Genomic DNA, 20,558 nt, shown 5'->3' with positions numbered 1-20,558 from the left:
CTATTACGTCACATAATTTGGTTACTTCAAGTTTGTTATATACAACGTATAGTTTTGAAGCGTGAAAACGTCATTATCAAAACTCAAGAAAGAAGAAAAAATGATTGCTGGAAAAGATTAAAAATGAATTCTTACCGCCTGAAGATAATTATTTTTCTCCAACAAAGTAAAATAATTTTAAAGCAAAAAATGATTCACAAAAGGAGAATTTGTATTCTATAGTACTGCGTCTGGAACACGAAAAGCGTATTTAATTTAGAATATGAATTTCAATGTTGAACGTTATATAATTTATAAATATTTCTTTTACATGGCAAAAATATGTGATAATCTGAATGTATTATTCATAATTGAAATAACATTAATATTCATGCATCTCATCTATATCAATTAACATTTTTTCTTATGTTAAACTTTATTGCAAAGTGTATGCCATTGTTGTAGGCCATTATAATTAAAGTACTGTCGTATTTTTTTATATTTTAGTATATAGATTGAGATTAGATACTGTATCGCTATACAAGGCTTTTTACAATAAATCAATCAAACTTTTTTTTTTAACAATCAAATAAAAAGAAATGACCCGACCAATTTGTGCGTTTTCCAAATGATGCTATTTGAATTTTAAAAATTGGTCCAGAGTTTTTTACAAAAAAGTGAAAGTTAATTTTTGCTTATTCTAAAGAAACGGCTCGGTCGATAGTCTCGAAATACTAAACATTACAAGTTCTTATTCATCAATTGAATGGCTTTCAAGTTTTTTTAACTCGGTCCAGCAGGTTTTGAGTGAAGGACAACGAAAGGTCAAAAATTGACTAAAAAATTCTATAACTTTGAAAGAAATTATCAAAATTAAGCGACTTGTCGTAGAGCTTTATTACTTTAGTAAGTGTTTTAAGTAAGTTCATCTCTGTCGAATAATATATAGGAAAAAAACAACCCAGATCTTTACCAAAAACCAATCAGCGTAATTCACTACCAAGATCGTTCGAACAATTATTGAATCTTTAAAATCTGTGCTGAATTTTTGTCTAAAATGTATACAAAAAATTTTGCACCTTCTGCTCATTATAAAGAAACGACTTGACCAATCATTGCATAAAACGGGAATCCGTACCGAGTTATATGAAATGAATTTTAAATTTTCATAATATAAATTTAAGTAGCGGTTTTTGAGAAAATATTAACGACAAAAGTCAATAATAGTGAGACGTCCATATTTTTTAAGTCAAAGCCGGAACGTCAATTTTTAGCGATGCTATTCCGGGACGGTGGGGTGGAGCCTGCTAAATCACTTAAATATTATGTTAAAATAATAAAAATGATATTTAAGGATATTATAAAAAGTTTTTTTAATGAAATAATTTGATTTTAAATCAGAATTGCGGACTTCTAATAAGAACGTTACTATTTGATTATATGCTATATATACTCTTTTTTTATTCATGATATTATCTGTATGTTTTTTTTTTGCTTTTGAGTCTTGTAATAACATTCTGTTCAATTCTTTTCATAATCAAATTGAAAAAGAGGTAGTTAAAAGGCTAGTTTTCATAATTTTGAAAAGTTAGAATTTTTGAAACGTTAGGACTTATAATTGTGAAAGGCTATTTTATCTCGATTTTGGAAACTTGTATTCGGAAATTTTCTCATTCATAACGTATTGCTTCATATAATTGCATAAGGTAAGGGGCCCAGTTTCTGACCTTTTTAGAGTGACGGTGGAGGTTAAACTATAATAATTAATATAAAACTTAACTTAATGAAGAAAATTATAATTTTATCTATTAGTTTAGGATTTTTAAAATAAAGTAATGTGCATAAAAAAATTATTTGAACTAAATTTATATTTTAAATTGACGTTTTAAAAAATGACATTAAGAGCTCCAGTTTCTGACCCTCAGAATTGTTCGTGTGGCAGTTTCTGACCCTGACCGTAGCCCAATTTCTGACCCTCAAATTTAATCATGATTAGGTTATGAAGTGCTTACTAATTTTAAATAAACTGAAATTATTATTAAAATAAATAAATTATATATTTATTCTAAAAATATACAGTTTGTTAAAATTTAACGTATAAATAGTTCAAGTCTTGTTATAACATATTACATAAACAAAAAAATTAAAATTAATTATTTAAATTACTTGGACTTTTTTTATTTTAAGAGCTTTTTGTTTCTTTTTTTCTTCAAGTTTTTCTTTTTTAATTATTTTTTCTGCCTCCTTGATGGCTTTATTTTTGGACCTTTCAGCTTTTTTCAATTCTTTTTCTTCTTCTAATTTTCATTTAATTAATTGTAATTGTATAATTGTATAATAATAAAAATATTAGTAAACTAAAACAGTCATAATTTAAGCGTTGATAAAACTGACACTTTTTTATTAATAATTTTATCACTTAAAAGATGTATTTACAAGATTTAAATACAATCTTTCATTTATACCAATGAATATTAAATGTAAATTTATCACTTTACTACGAAAAATAGTAAAAAAAATATAAGATAACAATAAATATTATTATTTTTACATTTAATGAACAAGTGACTAAAAACATGTGACAGATAACCTAGCTTTTAGAAGGTTAGAATTGCAGGGTCAACAACTGCGACATACACTTAAAATTGAGCCTTGTTATTGACCCTCAAATTTCAGTAATAAAACTAAATTTAATTTGTTTTATAAATATTTTAAAATAAATTTTAATTAATTATTGACTTATTTGTATATTTTTAGTTAGATTTTCGTACTTACATCATAATTAGTGCACGAACTCAATTGTCGTAGCTCCTTACATAAACTGTTTAGACTAAAGCTAAAAAATGGCTTCCACAGTCACTTTTGGTTTAAAAAATTTTTTTTATTTAGTTAATATTTTTTATATTTTTTTAATTGACATTAATGAGGCATAGAATAAATTACTGTCAATTAAGAAAAATTTATTTTCACATTAAATGTATAGTTTTTTAATTAATTCCAAAAAAAGTTGAAAAGGTCAGAAACTGGGCCAGGGTCAATAACTGGGTCTTTTACCTTATGCCATTTACAAATTTTTGATGGATAGTTGTATTTAACTTTCCGTAGGGTAAGTTATAGTAATCGCAAAAAAATCGAAAATGAAATATCTTTACGTTTTAAAGGTTTCTAAACATTTTTGCACACTTTAGAACACCTTAGAAAAAAATGATGTATGTGTGTGTATGTGTGAGAGAGAGAGTTCCTGTGTTTGTTTGGATACAATTTTTTGTCCACGATTTCGGGCGCACGTAACAACCGATTTGAATGATTCAAAAAACATTCGATGCCTATTGATGAACAAATGTGCTGATTAGTTTTTGGCGGTGACAGGTCTAGCCGTTTCGAAGATACGAGGCAAAAAGTGGCAAAAACGGTAATTCAGTTTTTGAAAGAACGAAGTACCCGATTCGAGTAATTCAAAAAACATTTTCTTTGTTTCGACAAGATATAGAACTGATTAAATTTTTAGAAAGGCAGGTCCAGCGCTTTTGGAAAAAGGAGGAAAAAGTAAGAAAGAAATGATATTTGGCGGTCAAAAATTATCATTAGAAATATATTAATCAATTTATCAGATATTTTATAAAGATTTAAAAAATGAGTGCTAATGTTGCTACAAGTTTTTTGGGTTCCATATCAAGCTTTTTAATTTTTAAAGTTTACTTGTACGGTTCAAACAAATTACATTTGTGTCAAATTTTCAAAAATATACAGAGTTTTAAATTTTAAATATAAATTTTGAATTTACAATTCATTTTAAAAATGTATGTATAATTCATATGCGTTATTTTAAACGTAAGTAATATTATATATCCTCAGGCATGATAAAATACATAGTATTTATAATTATCTATTTGAAAATATTTATAACAGTTGTTATTAATCTTTGATCAATATTTAATAATTACTGATTTTTTTGTCGAGTATTTAATTATAGTACAGGATGTTCCAGCAATTTGCCTTAAAGCACAATGCCATGCACCACTAGTTTTATTTTCAAGTTATTGCAAGGATTCAGTTTGAACCTATACTTTTTGAGAACCCGGGACATCTGGGACAAAAGATCAAAATCTGGGATAAATATTGCCTTTAAAAAAACCTGAGTCACAAGGTGAAAAATCCTTGAATGCCCTCGCCAAACTTATTGATAGGCTCATGTACATACAAAAAATATTTATAAATTTGGTCTCAAAAAATTCAGAATAACTCGAAACGACAAGAAATAATGAAATAATATTTTTGGATTTTATAAAACATAGACTTCTGCTTCATCATCATCAAATGTATGAGATACCTTTCAATTCTACAAACGGCAGCTCAATTTTTCGTTTTCTGACCGTTGAAATAACTCTGTTTTATATCAAATTGAAGTGAAATAATTCCTGTCTCATAGGCGTTGCTTTCGCCGCATTGCGACGTATAATATCCTGGCTATTGTTATTGTTAGTTTAGTTCTCTACACTTCCCATATTCGGTAAAATAATAACATACGACTCGGCACCTACACCGAGTGCATTAAAATAATAACAGGAGAATGGAGCACTTCGCTGATGGCCATATGCGTTACGTTTCTGCATGATATTAATCTAACGATATTTGACGTGGACCCGAATGAAGATAATTTATTTCTTGTAGATCTCAGGGCAATAGGGCGACATAAATATACTGCTTCCTTGTCAACCAATTACTCTGCCATATATCATTAATAATAACCCAAAATGTTAATATCCAAATATTATATTATTGAAGTAAAATTTTTTTAGGCGCGACATGGGTGTAAATCCGTAGAAATGCAACGAAAATGAGTTACGGCAAGGTCGAGTGCCAATGATTCGTCATTCGCTCTCGGTGATATCTCTATACGGGTTCGATTGTGATTGGTCGTATTTGTGCGAGGCTTCTTGGTATGCGTGACTTTATACGTGCGTCGTATTTGTGCAAGGCTTCTTTGTATGCGTGACTTTATACGTGCGTACGTCACCAAAATCGTGAAGCATATTGTTCATTTATCGGTGTTTAATGTCATTACATTTTAAGATTAAATATTAGTACAAATCTTGATCTAATAAAAAATGTCTGAATCGAAAAAATATTTTATCCCATAAATACCATAAATAATTATAGTGCAAATGATAAAGCCGATGAGTGTAAGACAAGTAAGTTTATTAAAGTACTTTGTATTATTCGTGGTATCTATATATTTTTGAGGTTATTAAAATGAACATTAATTTTATATGCAAGACAGATACAACAACTGTTCAAAGAATAAAACTGTGTCGCCAACAAAAAACTAACAAAAAAACAAGCAATCAATGATTGTTGTTTATTTTAATTACATCAAGTTTTTCAAACACAATTTCATGACAAGTGAAATTGTGAAAACAATATTTATTTATGCGTTGTTTAACATAATAATTATCTGCATTTTTATAAATATTAAAAAATATCAAAGCATCACAGCTTTAGTAATCATACAGAAGATGTATCTTTTTCAGAAATATATCTCGGACACTTTTGGAATTTTAGAAGAAGTCTACATGTTTTTCGTTTATGATGGCTATTGAGTATTATAAAGTATCAAGCATAACAATAGTTTATGTAGCTGTGTACCATTTATATACAGATTGCTAGTGTTAATGCAATTATTCAAGATTGTGATATTACAGATGTCCACTGTGTGAACGAATATTATAGGATTTATTAATCAGTAATAACTTTATTTATCTAATAAAGGTTCAAGTCCTAGATGCTAATTCCAATGGCAAACCGATCATGTCGTGTTTGATATATGACTTTAATTGCATTATTGTTTTTAAATATTATAAATATATTTAATGCTATTATAAATTTATAATTTATTATTATATAAATATGTATATGATGTATTTATTTTTAACTTAAATGCCATCTTGTACAAGAGCAAAAAAGTTTTACTTCAATTGTATTTGAACCTTACGCGCACTCTTTTTATAAATATAGTGCCAGTAGGGTAGGACACAAAGGCCAAATTTGACGTTAAGTTATTATACACGACGATCTCAAGGAAGAACTTATAACGAAGTTATAAAAATTAGCATTTTGAAAAACTGGAGTAACTGGGGTCGCCCAGTTACTATACCTATTTTAAGAAGAGTGAAGAAGAAGCTGCAAAATGATAATATTGAAGACCTTTAGCATTACATTTTAAAAACTGGAGCATCATTCAAATTCTATAGTCAACCAGTTTTTTGAGACACCAATTTCGAGAAGACTGAAGAAGAAGCTGCTCGATGATAATATTGAAGACCTTTAGCACTACCACATCTTTGCATATATGAACAGTATTGGTGAATTCACTTACTGGAGTGGTTCTCCAACTATCGATATAGTATTTATCACAATAATTTATGTGTGTTTGAAAGTGTGTGTGTATGTGTGTGAGTGAATGATATAAATCAATTAACTTAGAAGATTGCTATTGAAAATAAATTAAAAAAAAAAAATAAAAAAAGTTATAATACACAACTCGTAAGACGTATCAGACAAACAACTACTGTACTATGTTCAGTAAATTTCCTAGTTAATTTCCAATTATAGAATTGTGCTTTTTTACTATTTTTCTGAAATTTGTCATCTCTCTCTTTTTTTACCACATTTGCAGGGTATAACGGAACTGCCAAGGGCGAACAGATGTCGGTCTTATTTTTAAATTCAAAGGAATTATTTGAAATAATAGCTACAATGTTCACCCGACGCAAAATATAGACTTCTATGGCACATTTTTTCGGAGACAACACTGTAGGCCTACAGTGTAGACAAAAAGCTCCTATTTGCTTTTGAGCAATTATATTGTAAAGTTACTGCTGTACGAAACAACAAGCCGACCAATAGCGCTAATTAATGGACCAGACACAACAACACGTATTAATAAATTTATTAATTTAACTGCGCTAACCAATTATATCATAACATCAAACAATCAACTAACTGACTATGTTCAGCAAAACTACCAACTTCATCATTGTAGAAATCTGTTTTATTTTCTTAATTCGTCACCTGCTAACAGGCCCAATATATTATTTTTAATTTTATTTCAATGTATTGTACTTAAATTTTATATGGAAAATTATAGATAAATTATTCAACCAATGAAAAATATAAATATTTTTGTTAAAAAAATCTCAACCATATTTGTTTTTGAGATATTGGTGATGGATCTTTTTATCCGTAGGCCTTATTCTGCATTTTGTCAAAAATATTTATCAGCAGAGTTGGAAGATTTTTATTGATTTAATTTATTTCTTGCAAAATTGATTTTTAACTCAATTTACATTTTTATTCAACATTTTAGTGCTTACGACTTTGACAGGTAAATGTTCAGTTGATCCTTTTTACCCTAATCACATTAGCTATTATAGAAGTAATATAAAAAATTTGTTGAATCTAACTTATGATTAACAATACATTTCATGAAACTTCTTTCTTTCTTCGATTAAATAAAACTTCTCATAAGCCTCTAATATTTTACCATGGTCTAAGTTTAGGCCTAAAATCTATCATTATGCCAAGTTTCATCAAAATCCGAGACAAGCTACAACAAATATAACCATAAGATTATATGCCCAACGTGAAGCCCAGATTTAGCCTGTATTGCCCTTCATCCATTAAAACAATATTGGATAAAACAATAAATAACAGCCTACATAAAACACATATTTAGCTAGCATGAGAGTAATTTAAGCAATCTTCTAAATATTGAAATATACTTAGGCAAGGCTCATTTCCTACATGAAACGATTAATGTAACTGTAAAAACATTGTTTTATATGCGCGTTTGTATATGTTTTGACTTAACTGCGCCTGCGTACCGATAATTATATCTTTACATCCAAACTTTACAATAAATTCAATTTACATAACCGAGTTAAGAAACTCGTATTCGGCGGTAGTGATTCGCGAAACAATTATTTCGGTGCGCGGTATTGCACTTTACGCTAACGACAAGATTTGTTTGGTCGACGATGTCGAGATTCAAAAATACGATCGCCTGGCCAGCTTCTAACAGAATTAAAAAAGTTAGCGATTCGCTACACATGCACCTACTTTATCACTATTGCATATATACAGCGGTTTTCGGATTTCTATGTACGCCCGTACGACCGCCCGTCCGCCCGTCCGCCCGTTGTACTGTTTCTACTTGTTCGCTCAGCAATAAAACTAAACACACATAACTGTCCGAAAACAGAATTGTAAAACTGCATTTTACTAGCTGGAGATTTTTTGCATCCAAAGTTGCAACAATACACAAAAACTATTTTGCTCCTGTTTCGTGACCTAATTACAACATTCCAGTCGTTCCGCGGGGGCCATCGAGATTTTAATTTAGTTTATTATCGAGTCGCTTACTTTGCTTGCTGGAAATGGAAATATTTCGTTGCAAATTTAGTAAAGGTGATATATTTTAATGTAAATTTCCAATTAGTGTTTGTAGAAATATTTTACGTATATTAGCAGTAAACAATTAAATTGTATATAGACTAATGAAATTATTCTGTGATAATTGAGTTTCACACATGATTATATATTTGCAATAATTGGACAGTTTGAATTATGAAGGCAGTAGGAATGTATGTATGCATTGTGGAATGAAATATTTGTACTCAAAACTTGTTCAATTTTATTTATTCTTATAAGCCGCATTTTTAAGTTATACAACCAGAATATTGCTTAGCATCTTATCGTATTGATTACTAATTACATATTTTTACATATTATGAGTAGATATTACGTTAAGTTCTTTAACCACTAACAGTTTGGTTTTGCTAAAAAAAATTAGTTGATTGTATATTTTTTCGATGTGTCAAGTCATTCTGAATCGAATGATATCAAATTTGAAAAAAAGTGAATGTATGTGAGCTGAATTTTGACATTTATCAACGTTTTGTCAAAAATGGCTGGACCGGTTTAAAAAATTTAAAAGCCATTCGATATAACTCGGTAAGGACTATTGTTTATATCCTTTGTCCGGCAATCGCCCGAGCAGTTTCTTTGTAATTAGCAGAAAGCTATTTGAATCCGTACGTCCGAAAACGTGGATGAAAAATTGTATCCATGCATACATACATACACACACACACACACATCCATTTTTTCTGAAGTATGCCAAAATGTTCAGAAACCTTCAAAACGTCGAGAAATGTAGAAATTTTCAATTCCGATTTTCGGCCCATTACAATAACTTACCCTACGGGAAGTTAAAAAACATTCGATTCCTATTAAGAGAAAATGTGCTGATTAGTTTTTGGCAAAGGCAGGTCCAGCAGCTTGGAGATACGGAGCAAAGAGTGTAGAAAATAAAAATCGAGTTTTTAAGAGAACGGAGCATCCGATTTGAATGATCCAAAAAACATTCAATTTGTAATGACGGGGAGAAGTGGTGACTAGTTTAGAACTTAACCGAGCTAAATGTGCAAAAAATTGCATTTTTTGAGAGGACCAAGCCTCCGATTTGAACGATTCAAAAAACTTTCTGCTTGTTTTGACATTTTTTGTTCAATTTTTTTTTTGCATAACATTTTTTTCCCTATCGAAAATAATTTAGATTTTAATTTTAATTCTGGCTAAAGTTCTAAAAATCACTTATTTACTATCAATAAATAATTTTAACTTTGTAATTCAGTTAATATAACTTATAAATGTTAGACATAGTTACAGTTTTTATAATAATCTATATAAAAGTTCAAACTAGTTTATTCTTGGACAACCCAATCTCTAATAAATAATAGTAATAAACGCTGTTGTATCTGTGAAATCGTATGTCTTTATTGTGGGAGTAGTAATGATTATGACAATATATTAAATTAGAAACTCCCAACAATAAAAAAAATATAAATTTATTAACTATAAAAATATTTCGATATCAAAAATATACATGACATGTCCGATTGTTTTTTACAAATCAAAACCAGCCTGCTTGATATCGCCACAATGTGGGAGTAGTAATGATTATGACAATATATTAAATTAGAAACTCCCAACAATAAAAAAAATATAAATTTATTAACTATAAAAATATTTCGATATCAAAAATATACATGACATGTCCGATTGTTTTTTACAAATCAAAACCAGCCTGCTTGATATCGCCACATTATAATTTATGCGCGTCCAAATCTGAACCAATAGCTTTAAAAAATTTAATTATTTATAATTCTAGTAAATTTTGAGACCTAGTTTTTTCCAGTGTGGTCGGCAATGATTTCATTTCCTGTTTAGTTTGATTTTCAGAGAATCTAATTTAATGGTTAAATGCAAATATAAAACCGTTTCTACATACCCCTTTGCGCGCTGAGAATATCAGGCTCCGCGGGCGCTGTCATAGTAGCGGCTGCGTCCGGCCTTTTCAGCGTATACGCCAAAACGTACCGCTGCTCACCACTGTTGATCTCTAATAGCTGATCCGGCGGCTCTAATATTTTATCTGTAGCTGTGGTCGTCTGTTGAGATTTCACTCCACCGGCTCCTATCACAGAACCGCCACCGCCCCCATGGTGATTCGCTCCACTGCTGGGTACACCGCCATTTGGACCGCCGCGGCGACCGTTACGTGCTTCGTGCAACCGCCGTCGGACTGCCACGACGGCAAGCGTTAACGCTAATAGAGCGCCCGCTAGAACCGCAAATAGAGGTGCCAGCGAAAGCCCTGTGTCACCATCTGGGAAAAAAGAATAAAGATAACACTGAGTTTTTTATTTGAATTAAAAAGGTAGACTTTATTTTTAACAAAATTTCACAGATATAAACGACACTCCAGTTTGATTCTAGCAGTCGAAATGATAACATCGTGCTAAGTGGATTAGTGGATTGATATGAGTAATACTACCTTCGGACAGGTAAATAACTGCGAGAACAATGGGCCTAGACGAACTCGGAGAGCGTGTATCTAGTGCAATAAAAACTATGTATAATATCAATAATGACAAGATTATGGAAGTTGAAAATTTAAGTGATAGTAAAACTATAGTAGAGTCATTAGTAAATAGAAAAATAAACAAAAACAGATCTTGTCTCAACAAGAACACAAAAAAAAAACGTTAAAATTAACACTGAAACTAGTTGGTTTGGTATTTAGCCTTGAGACAAGTTACATGAACTTCCCGAAATGTGTAAATAATCGACTTAATCAATAAAAAATAAATTAATTTATGAGTGATTATAAGTATTCCGAGTGGATTTATAACACATCATTGCAAATGAACGAACGAACACGTTAACTCGGAGTATTTTCTAAAAGCAAAATTTCAAAAATCAATGATTTCAATTAATTAATAATTATAATTAATCCAGTTTCCGTAGGACTTTAATGGTTTACTACGTTCAAGACCAAGTACACTATCGTTATACCAACTAAATCATCTTTTTTTAATTTTCATTTTCAATAGCAATCAGAATACATGACTATTCTATGAGCTATTTGGCTTATGTCATTCACTCACACACATACACACACACTTTCAAACACACATATAAATTTATCGGATCAATATTACAATCATATTTAGAGAATTACTTCAATAAGTGATTCTGTATTCTATTCATATAAGGATGTGGTAGTTCTAAGGTTCCTCCATATTATCTTCGGGCAGCTTCTTCTTCAGTCTTCTTGAAGTTGATGTCAAGAACAGTTTTTGATTTTTTAAAAACCGGTTCGGTAGAATGAGCTTAAATGTGGACGAAAAGTTTAACACTCTTTTTCAATTTACAAAGAAACGGCTCGGCAGATCGTCTCACAAAACTGACAAACTATAGTGCTCATTGAGATACATCGACTGCTTTTTAAATATCTGAAATCGGTTCAGGCGTTTTTGAGCAAACGTCGCTGAAAGTTCTAATTTTGACAAATGCCAAAAAGACCATACTAATTTTTGCAAACTTTGACGAATTTTTAAAGCTAAACCAGTTGTAGTAGTGCCGTAATATTTTAGTATGATCTATAAGACTATAGTATCTACCGTTAAAAAATAATCATAAAAATCGTCGATTTTTTTTTAAAAAAACTTTATTACAAGAAAACGGCCCGGCCGATCTCTACCAAAAACTAATCAGCACGATTCCCAACCAATATCTTTACGAATTGCGGGCTAAAGCGTAGACGAAAAATTTTTCACTTTCCTGCGATTTATAAAGAAACGCACAAAATTGACAAACAGTAGTCCTCACCGAGATACATCGAGTGGCTTTTAAATTTTTGAAATCGGTCCAGCCGTTTTCGAGAAAACGTCGATTTGCGGCAAAAAATCTGTTCACATACACGCACTCACACACACACACACATACTTTTTCCAAATTTGGTCTTATTCGATTCAGAATGGCTTGAAACGTCCAGAAAACATAAAATTAGCAATTCGGATTTTTTGATGAAAACAAACTTCTCCTTCGGGAACTTAATAATACCAAAAATAATAAAATCAGGAACTGTAAACACAAATAAACTTGAACTAAATTAGACAAATTAAATCAATTAATTAACATGAAGGAAAATTCACCAGTAGAACAGATGGAGCATAATGACACAGATCCGTATATAACATTTACAAATACGAATCCTCCGATAGTGGACCATTCGTGGTATATACAATACAATACTTGTTTTGTATTATTTGTGTATATTGTATTTGCATTGCAAATTATTGTTTTACACTTAGTGTTGGCTGAAAATTATTTATGTCAGATGCCATTATAATATATAAATAAATAAAGAAATTAAAAACGACACCCGTACGATGATTTTTGTATCTAGAATTTATTCACCTATATTTTCTTTGTAACGCTTTATAATAAATCGTTGACTAATAAATTATATTTTCTTTACAAAAATTGTCATCATTCAGTCAATGGACTTACTTTGAGTCCAGAAATATGTTAAATACCTTGTTACAATCGTTTTGCACAGTTACCAATGTAAAGAATTGCATAATCGGATCATCCGATTTAGATGTAGTTAATGTAACAGCGGTAAGTAGACGTTTTCCAATAAAATCGTAAACGATATTATATTTCTTGCAGGGCAAGTTGTAATATTGCACTTATTTAAGAAGATGATTAATTATGAAATAAATCATCAATGTACGATACAAGTACAAGGTCAGAAAAAAATACTTTTGTCTATTATGCATTTTTTTAAATATTTTATTTTGTAATTTTATAAATTCCACCAAATACTTCAATAATATTTTATTATTAACAGTTCTCATATTTATAATGAAATAATTAATATAATGGTAAAAAACAGTAAAGTTAAGAATTTTTTAACTACAATATTTGAAAGTGGATCTTACATGGATCTTCACGACGTTGCTATCGGAAGAAAAACAGCAATATTTGAAAATCCATAACAATTTTTTTTTCGTTGTTAGTTTTTTTCGTTGTGTTTCACTATTATTTGGTTTATGAAACCTTAATATAATTTTTAAATACATGTTATTTATATATAAAACAATTTTTGTAAGGTGTATTATTTATTTAAAATTTTAAAAGTTATTTTAAAGATTTAAAAGTTTTTTTTTTAAATAATCTCTATAAAAGCTCACACCCGGGTGGGTTGAGAAGGACCAACTGAACCTGATAGGTGTAAAAATAAGAAAAGTTGAAGTAATAAAGTGTATACAAATTATAAAGGCAATAATAATTTAAAAAATTGTGTAACAGCACCATCAACTGTTATTTTAGTTATATTTTCTTATTAAAGCAATTCTTAATTTTAACTAATTAAAAGTATTGAATGAAGCCAATAAAACTTTTACTGTTCAATAAATTGCACAACGTGTAAACTTACATTCAGTTTTAATAATGTATAAAAATAGTTGCTTTATTTTCAAGAAGGAAAGGGGCACAATACTTTGTCTTTTACAAATCTGATAAATCAAATTCATTATAAAAAAAGCATTTTGTTTGGAAGTGGCATTTTTTTATAAGAAAAAGCAAAGCAAACGATATGATAATATAAATATTTTAATAATACCATAATTCTATTTCCCAACTTTATATCAATTTCAAATAGTGCATGCAACTTTAATACAAAATATATCTTATATATGTTTTGAAAACTTTCTGAATCTATTACCTACAACATAATACGCAAACTCATTTATTATTTATATATTCAATATTACATTTTCTAAATGGCTAAGTATAATGAATTCCACTTCCAATACTGTGCGAACTAAAATTGTGAAACTCTGGAAGAAACCAATGAATTACAGCTGCCGTCTTAAACAAAACGACTACTTGAGATTTCTTGAGTTCCGGACGAATTACTTTATGACAGTAAACGCCGTCACGTTGTGCAAATCAGTGAGCAGTAAAACTTTTATTGGCTTTATTTAATATTTTTAATTAGTTAAAATTAAGTATTTATTTTAATCGAGAAATTTAATTAAAATAACAGTGGATTATGCTGTTATACGATTTACAAATTATATAACATTGTTATTGCTTAACAATAATAATAATATCTATGTATATAAAATATTAACTACTATTAGTGTATTAACCATATTAACTTAATTTTATTATATCATATTAATTATATAGACGATATATATTATTGTGCCCCATCCAACGACTGTGCCAACAATAATGTAGGTTCTTCCTGCTTCTAACCAACCTGGTACCAACTGTGGAGGTGAATCAGTGAAATAGATGAAGACGTTTGATGTACTTGTCCATTTCATGATTCTTGTACACTTTGTATATAGCTTGAACACTAAACTTAAATATAACTGAATTGATTACTAAATACTGCTGACTCATATTGATATGCGACTAAACTATATTGATGTGAACTTATTGAAAACTTGATGACGACTGACTCCTAAATGCGTCATTGCTTGGTATTTATGTGCTTGCTTGTATTTGACATTGTAATCCTTGTTCAATGTCAATGCCTAGCCTAAAACTATGCTTTACTTCGTTGTTAAGGAGCAGTTTGTGGTTTTAAAAAGAATTTTATCAATGCTTGCAAGGTTACTGCGAGCATACAATGTATTGTAGCTATGAGTAACACTAACTGCGTTGTTCGTATTCTGACCGTTATATATGAATATTTATTAATAATTATTACGAAAGGGTGGATGTAAATTTCACTACAATATATAATTGTATTCTATAATATTGAAATATCTGTTTTTAAGATAAGAGGGAAGAATAGTCAAAATGACCGAATGACATATAGAGTAAGAACATAATGAGATGCTAAGTTTTCAAAAAAGTTCACAAATAAATAGCAATTATTTTTCGCATATTTGGAGTAGCAGTTAAAAGCCAATTAACTTTTACAGATTTTTTTTTCTTGGCTTGTGAAATAGTACTATTATATCATTTTGTCTATTGTATGAGTACTTTATCCGAAATTGACAAAATTCAAAAATCAAACAAAATTTAATGATACCTAATTAATGTTATAAAATTTATTAAGATGGGAGGGACTGGGTATGATTGTGCCAAGTTACGGTAGTGACAACTAGGGAATGCAATACCGATGAAAAATTTCAATACCGGTACTTCGGTAATTTTTCATTTTAAAACCGGAATACCGGTGAATTATCGGTATTTTTATTATCTTAAACAAAGGTAAACAAAATTGAAAGTAACTAGTACAAATATAAAAAAGGTTTATACAACTACAACTATATTCAACTAAAGAATAAAAACAATAAAATTAAACAATACATTTATTTTTGTAAATAATAGTTTAACAAAATTATATCCAATTTAATTAATTCATTATCACTATCAAGTATATTGAGTACTTTTCACCAAAAACAAACTTAGGAGTAAGAAAGTCCACAAATTCATAAAAGATCATATTACATTATTATAATAAACTGTATTGTCTGTATCCGATGTGTTAAATTAGCATAATCTCCAATATTTAAAAAAAAAAATTTTTCTACACTAATTTAAGATCGGATACTTTGTCGAGATAAATAATAAGTTACTATAATTGTTGATTATTGTTATTTAAAACAGTGTGATGCTTCTGTAGTATTTGCAAACTTCGAAACGTTTTCGTAATATAATATTTTATAATTATAATAAAAAGCAAAAATATTTAGTAATTATCATAATTATTATGTATATAAAGTTAGAAAAAAAATAAAGATTACGCAAATATCACTTAAAAAACTGTTACATTTTTAGATAAGATGAAACAAACACCATTATCTAACAGTTCAATTCTATTTATTGTAACACGATATGAAGCCCTTAGTAAAGCAATAAATATTCAGTTTAATGACGAGTTGAGATAATATTTGACATTTGTTTATCCTATAGAATCACTTGAATAGCTGTTTATGCGATTATGGAATTTAAAGATAAATTTGTTCCAAGAAATTTAAACTTTAATGTATTATGTATCACATAGCGCTTATGTAAAAATACCGAAAATACCGGTATTTTTGGGGTAAATACCGGTGAAAATATCTCCGAAAAATCGGGCGGTTTACCGGTAATTCGGTATACCGGTATACCGGTATTGCATTCCCTAGTGACAACCAACATAACAGCTAAACTACACTGATTTTGAGAGAGGGTCTGAAGAAAAAAAGATTAAGTATGTTAGATTGAATAAGATTCCAACATTGCATTGAGTCAGCATCCTACAATAATATCACCTGTAGACCAAATTACTTTTAATAGAGCCAAAAGTAAGTTTTTTTGTTCGATTCGTTTTACTCATAATTGTTACTTGAAATTGCAGATAAATCAATTTGTTTGTTATATTGCTATAAGTTCCTTTTTGAATAAATTTTGAACAAATAAAAAAAATTAATTTCCACCTAACATCCATCGATTTGCTAACTAACTGAAATACATTTTTATATTGATTTCATTTTATATTAATGGTGAGAAAGAGCTATTTCTACTTATGAGATTCATATTTCTGAGTACAAGCGTTACTAATACTCGGTATCAAAATGGTTGAGTAAAGTTATTGTCAAATCTGAAATACTGCGGTTGAAAGTCTAAAGCTCTTACCACTGAGCTACGGCAGACCATTATCAAGACATTCAACTGAAATTTTGTCATCGAAATTGTGCCGGAATTTCACTTAGTTCGCATTTACATGGAAGACCAAAACATTCCCAATTACATAACTGTACAATCAAAATAGTTTAGTAATAATTTGCTCGGCTACGGGAACCCGATAACGTTTCAACAATACGGTGATTGGGGACTTAACTGAAACAGCTACACAATAATAACAATACACATGTTTGAGACAACATGGTTTACATGGATGTTTGTCAATCTGTAACATTGGAATAAATTTTGAAAATATTGATGAGATTTATATGATTATCACTGATCCTAGGTTTGATATCAGGCCGCTTCGAACCTGATGGTTAATGGCCTGGAAATCACAATTCTCAATAGAAAATAAACTCCAAACATACAAGACAATAGAAAATAAACTGCCAAACATACAAGAGCCTGATGGTTAATGGGCTGGAAATCACAAGTCTCAATAGATAATAAACTCCAAACATACAAGACAATTATTATACCAATATGATCCTACGGTCTACAACTAAGGGGTGCGGCCAGTAAATCAAACATAACTATTCTACAGAGGTTCCAATACAAAATTTTGAAAGAAATCGTGAATGCTCGAAAATATGTCCCAAACTGGTTAATACATCAAGATCTCAGAATTCTAACTATAAAAGAAGAAATTTTTCATTACTGCTCCAGATACAAAGCTCGTCTAAGTCGTCATCTAAACCAATTAGCGTGTGTCATGCTCAAGCCTTTACCACCAAAGCGTCTCAAGAAAAGAATCTTCAATGATTTACCACATCAAAATATATAATATCTAAGAAGGTGCTATCAAATGATAGCGATCCTACTCACGCTGTCTAATAAATATATCTGTAAAGTAGATGAATGTACTGTGCGTACAGTTTGTTATAAACAATGAATAAAAAAACTATGTTTAGCGAAATTTTCAATTAATTTCTAATTATAGAAATGCGTTTTTTTACTAGATTTCTAAAATCTTTCACTAGCTCTTTTTACCCCATAGGCGAGACAGCCAGGACAGGAACGGTTTTAATACCTTATTTTTAATTTTAAAGAAATTTTGCAAATTTATTAATTTGCCAGCAATGCAAAATATAAATTTCATAGGTACGTTTATAGCAGAGTATTTTGTCAGAATATCTTATATAACAAATACATTTTGCATCCTTCAAAGTTATATTTTGAAGTCTCGTAAGCTAAACAATTTAACTTAACAACAATGCTCACAACCAAAAAAACTATCAACAGAAAACGAAAAAAATATAAAAAATAGCCGTTTATCTCCTGATATCAACGCCATAATTATCGAGATGATATGGATGCTCAAACACTAGTTGCACAATTGAAACGTAAAGTAAAAAAAAAATTATTATCATATGATCAGCCGTATCATACATGCTTAGATCATATCCGTTATAGCTAGTTATTAGGTGTTCTCAGGCAAAAGCACATTCCGTGTTCTGTCTTGTTTTATAAGATTAGGAGAGAAAACATAAGGCTAACAATGAATTAGATTCTTTCCACAAGTGAGTAAACTTTAGTTAGGTTTAGTGGCAGTTGTATGCCTACGGTTTTGGCAGTGCGATATCTGACACTGTTCGGGTCGACGAATACCCGCGAGGGGCTGCGTCTCAGACGTTCTTGGACGCAGTGGCGTCGGTATATTTAAATAATTTTATGTATATTAAGAATGAAATAAAAAGTTTGAAGTCAATTATGTATTCATGATTACCTACTTGTTAGCATCTAATAATGCTAATCTAATTAAATTTTGAAAACAAAATAATGGCGCACGGTTCCAAAAAATCTTGGAAATGTTGTTTCTTCATGCTGTAGCTCCCGAACGGGTGAACTTGTCTTTGTCAAAAACTAACCAGTACGACTCTGTCACCAGTAATCGGATTTTTTTTTGAATCATTCAAATCGGACAATCCGTGCGCCCGAAATCGTGGACGAAAAATTGTATTCATATACGATTTTCGATTTTTGTACGATTATCATAACTTACTCTACGGAAAATTCCATAATGCCAAATAGTATTTCCGTTCAGATATAGTATAAAATAAAAAATGCATCAAATTAAATTACATCTTTTTCTGACAACTATAATTACTATTAGAAACTAAAATATATTGTTAAATATTTTGCTTTTTAACTTCCCGTAGTGTAGTTATAGTAATGGGCCAAAAATCGAAAATGAAAATTTTTGCATTTCTCGACGTTTTGAAGGTTTCCGAATATTTTGGCATACCTCAGAAAAAATAAATGTGTGTGTGTTTTGTATGTTTGCATTTTTTCGTTCACGTTTTCGGGTGCATAGATCAACCAATTTGAATGGTTAAAAAAGTATTCGATTCCTATTGATAGGGAGATGTGCTGATTAGTTTTTAGCAAAAGCTGGTCCGGTCGTTACGGAGATACAGAGCAAAGAATGCCGAAAATAGAAATCGAGATTTTGAGAGAACGGGGCAACCGATTTGAATAATCTAAAAAGTATTCAGTTCGTGATGAGGAGAAGTGATGATTAGTATTTAGCAAAGGCAGGTCCAGCCGATTCGAAGCTAATAATAAAAATAAGGTACAAAAACTGGCAGGTTTTGAGAAAACTAAGCATCCGATTTAGGTGATTGAAAAAACTTTCTGCTTATGTTGACGAAACAATTGCTTTTTTCAAAAAAAAAATTTTTTTTTTCAAAAAAATTTTTTTCTATATCGGTAATAATTCTTGCTAAAGTTCTAGAGCTCACTTATATACTTTAGATAAATAATTTTAACTTCGCAATGCAGTTTAAAAAATATTATATATGTAAGACAATTTTACAGTATTTATTTATAATAATCTATTTGAAAACATTTAATATTCCTCGAACATTTCGTTACAGTACGGGAAGTACCAGCAATTTGCCTTAAGGCACGATGCCATACTCCAGTAGTTAGATTTTGAAGTAATATGTGAATCCGGTTTTATATATTGTAGCTAAATTTCGAGTTATGAGTACGTACATATCCAGCACTGATACCGCTTCAAAAACGTAATCCATAGTTATTTCGTGATCTAATATTAGGGAAGAAATTCCAGCCATTAGGTAAATTTTATTTCAAAATATTCATAGTATTCTGTAATATACTGCGTCTCATAATTTAATAAGATCAATATACGCACATCACTTGCTTGTTATGCAAAATATCTATATGCATCAAACTAATGATTTTGGAAACAAGTATTCCTCTTACTTCTAAACCATATTGATTACACGGTTTACAATGCTGACCATCTAGTCCAAAGCTTTTAGTGAAACTCGTCCAGCATTTAAACAACAACGCCACTGAACTCGTAAGGGAAACTTGTACGTAGTGCGGCGGTGTAACCGTCATGCGGGCTTCTGTTACGTAATAGAACGTTTCGCGATAAAACCTTATCTGCGCTCTCTCTGGGCGAACTGTGCAGACCGTACCTCTCAGGACCCTCCGCCTTCTTT

The 20,558-nt window shown here is 30.1% G+C and overlaps 1 protein-coding gene across 1 annotated transcript in view; it reads right to left on the bottom strand.

Moving 5' to 3' along the window:
- LOC113373958 overlaps nucleotides 1–20,558 on the bottom strand; it is a 471,407-nt gene that overhangs the window by 20,459 nt on the left and 430,390 nt on the right. The window contains exon 13 of the mRNA XM_026614222.1: nucleotides 10,331–10,708. Within this exon, the coding sequence (XP_026470007.1) occupies nucleotides 10,331–10,708 (378 nt within the window). The remainder of the gene's footprint in view (nucleotides 1–10,330; nucleotides 10,709–20,558) is intronic.

This window comes from Ctenocephalides felis, unplaced genomic scaffold (assembly GCF_003426905.1).
Source record: "Ctenocephalides felis isolate EL2017-DRISC unplaced genomic scaffold, ASM342690v1 CF-g0.4_SCAFFOLD_01604, whole genome shotgun sequence".
Classification (NCBI taxonomy): Eukaryota; Metazoa; Arthropoda; class Insecta; order Siphonaptera; family Pulicidae; genus Ctenocephalides; species Ctenocephalides felis.
The sequence above is the reverse complement of the archived record's forward strand: the minus strand, read 5'-3'. Positions and strand labels throughout refer to the sequence as shown.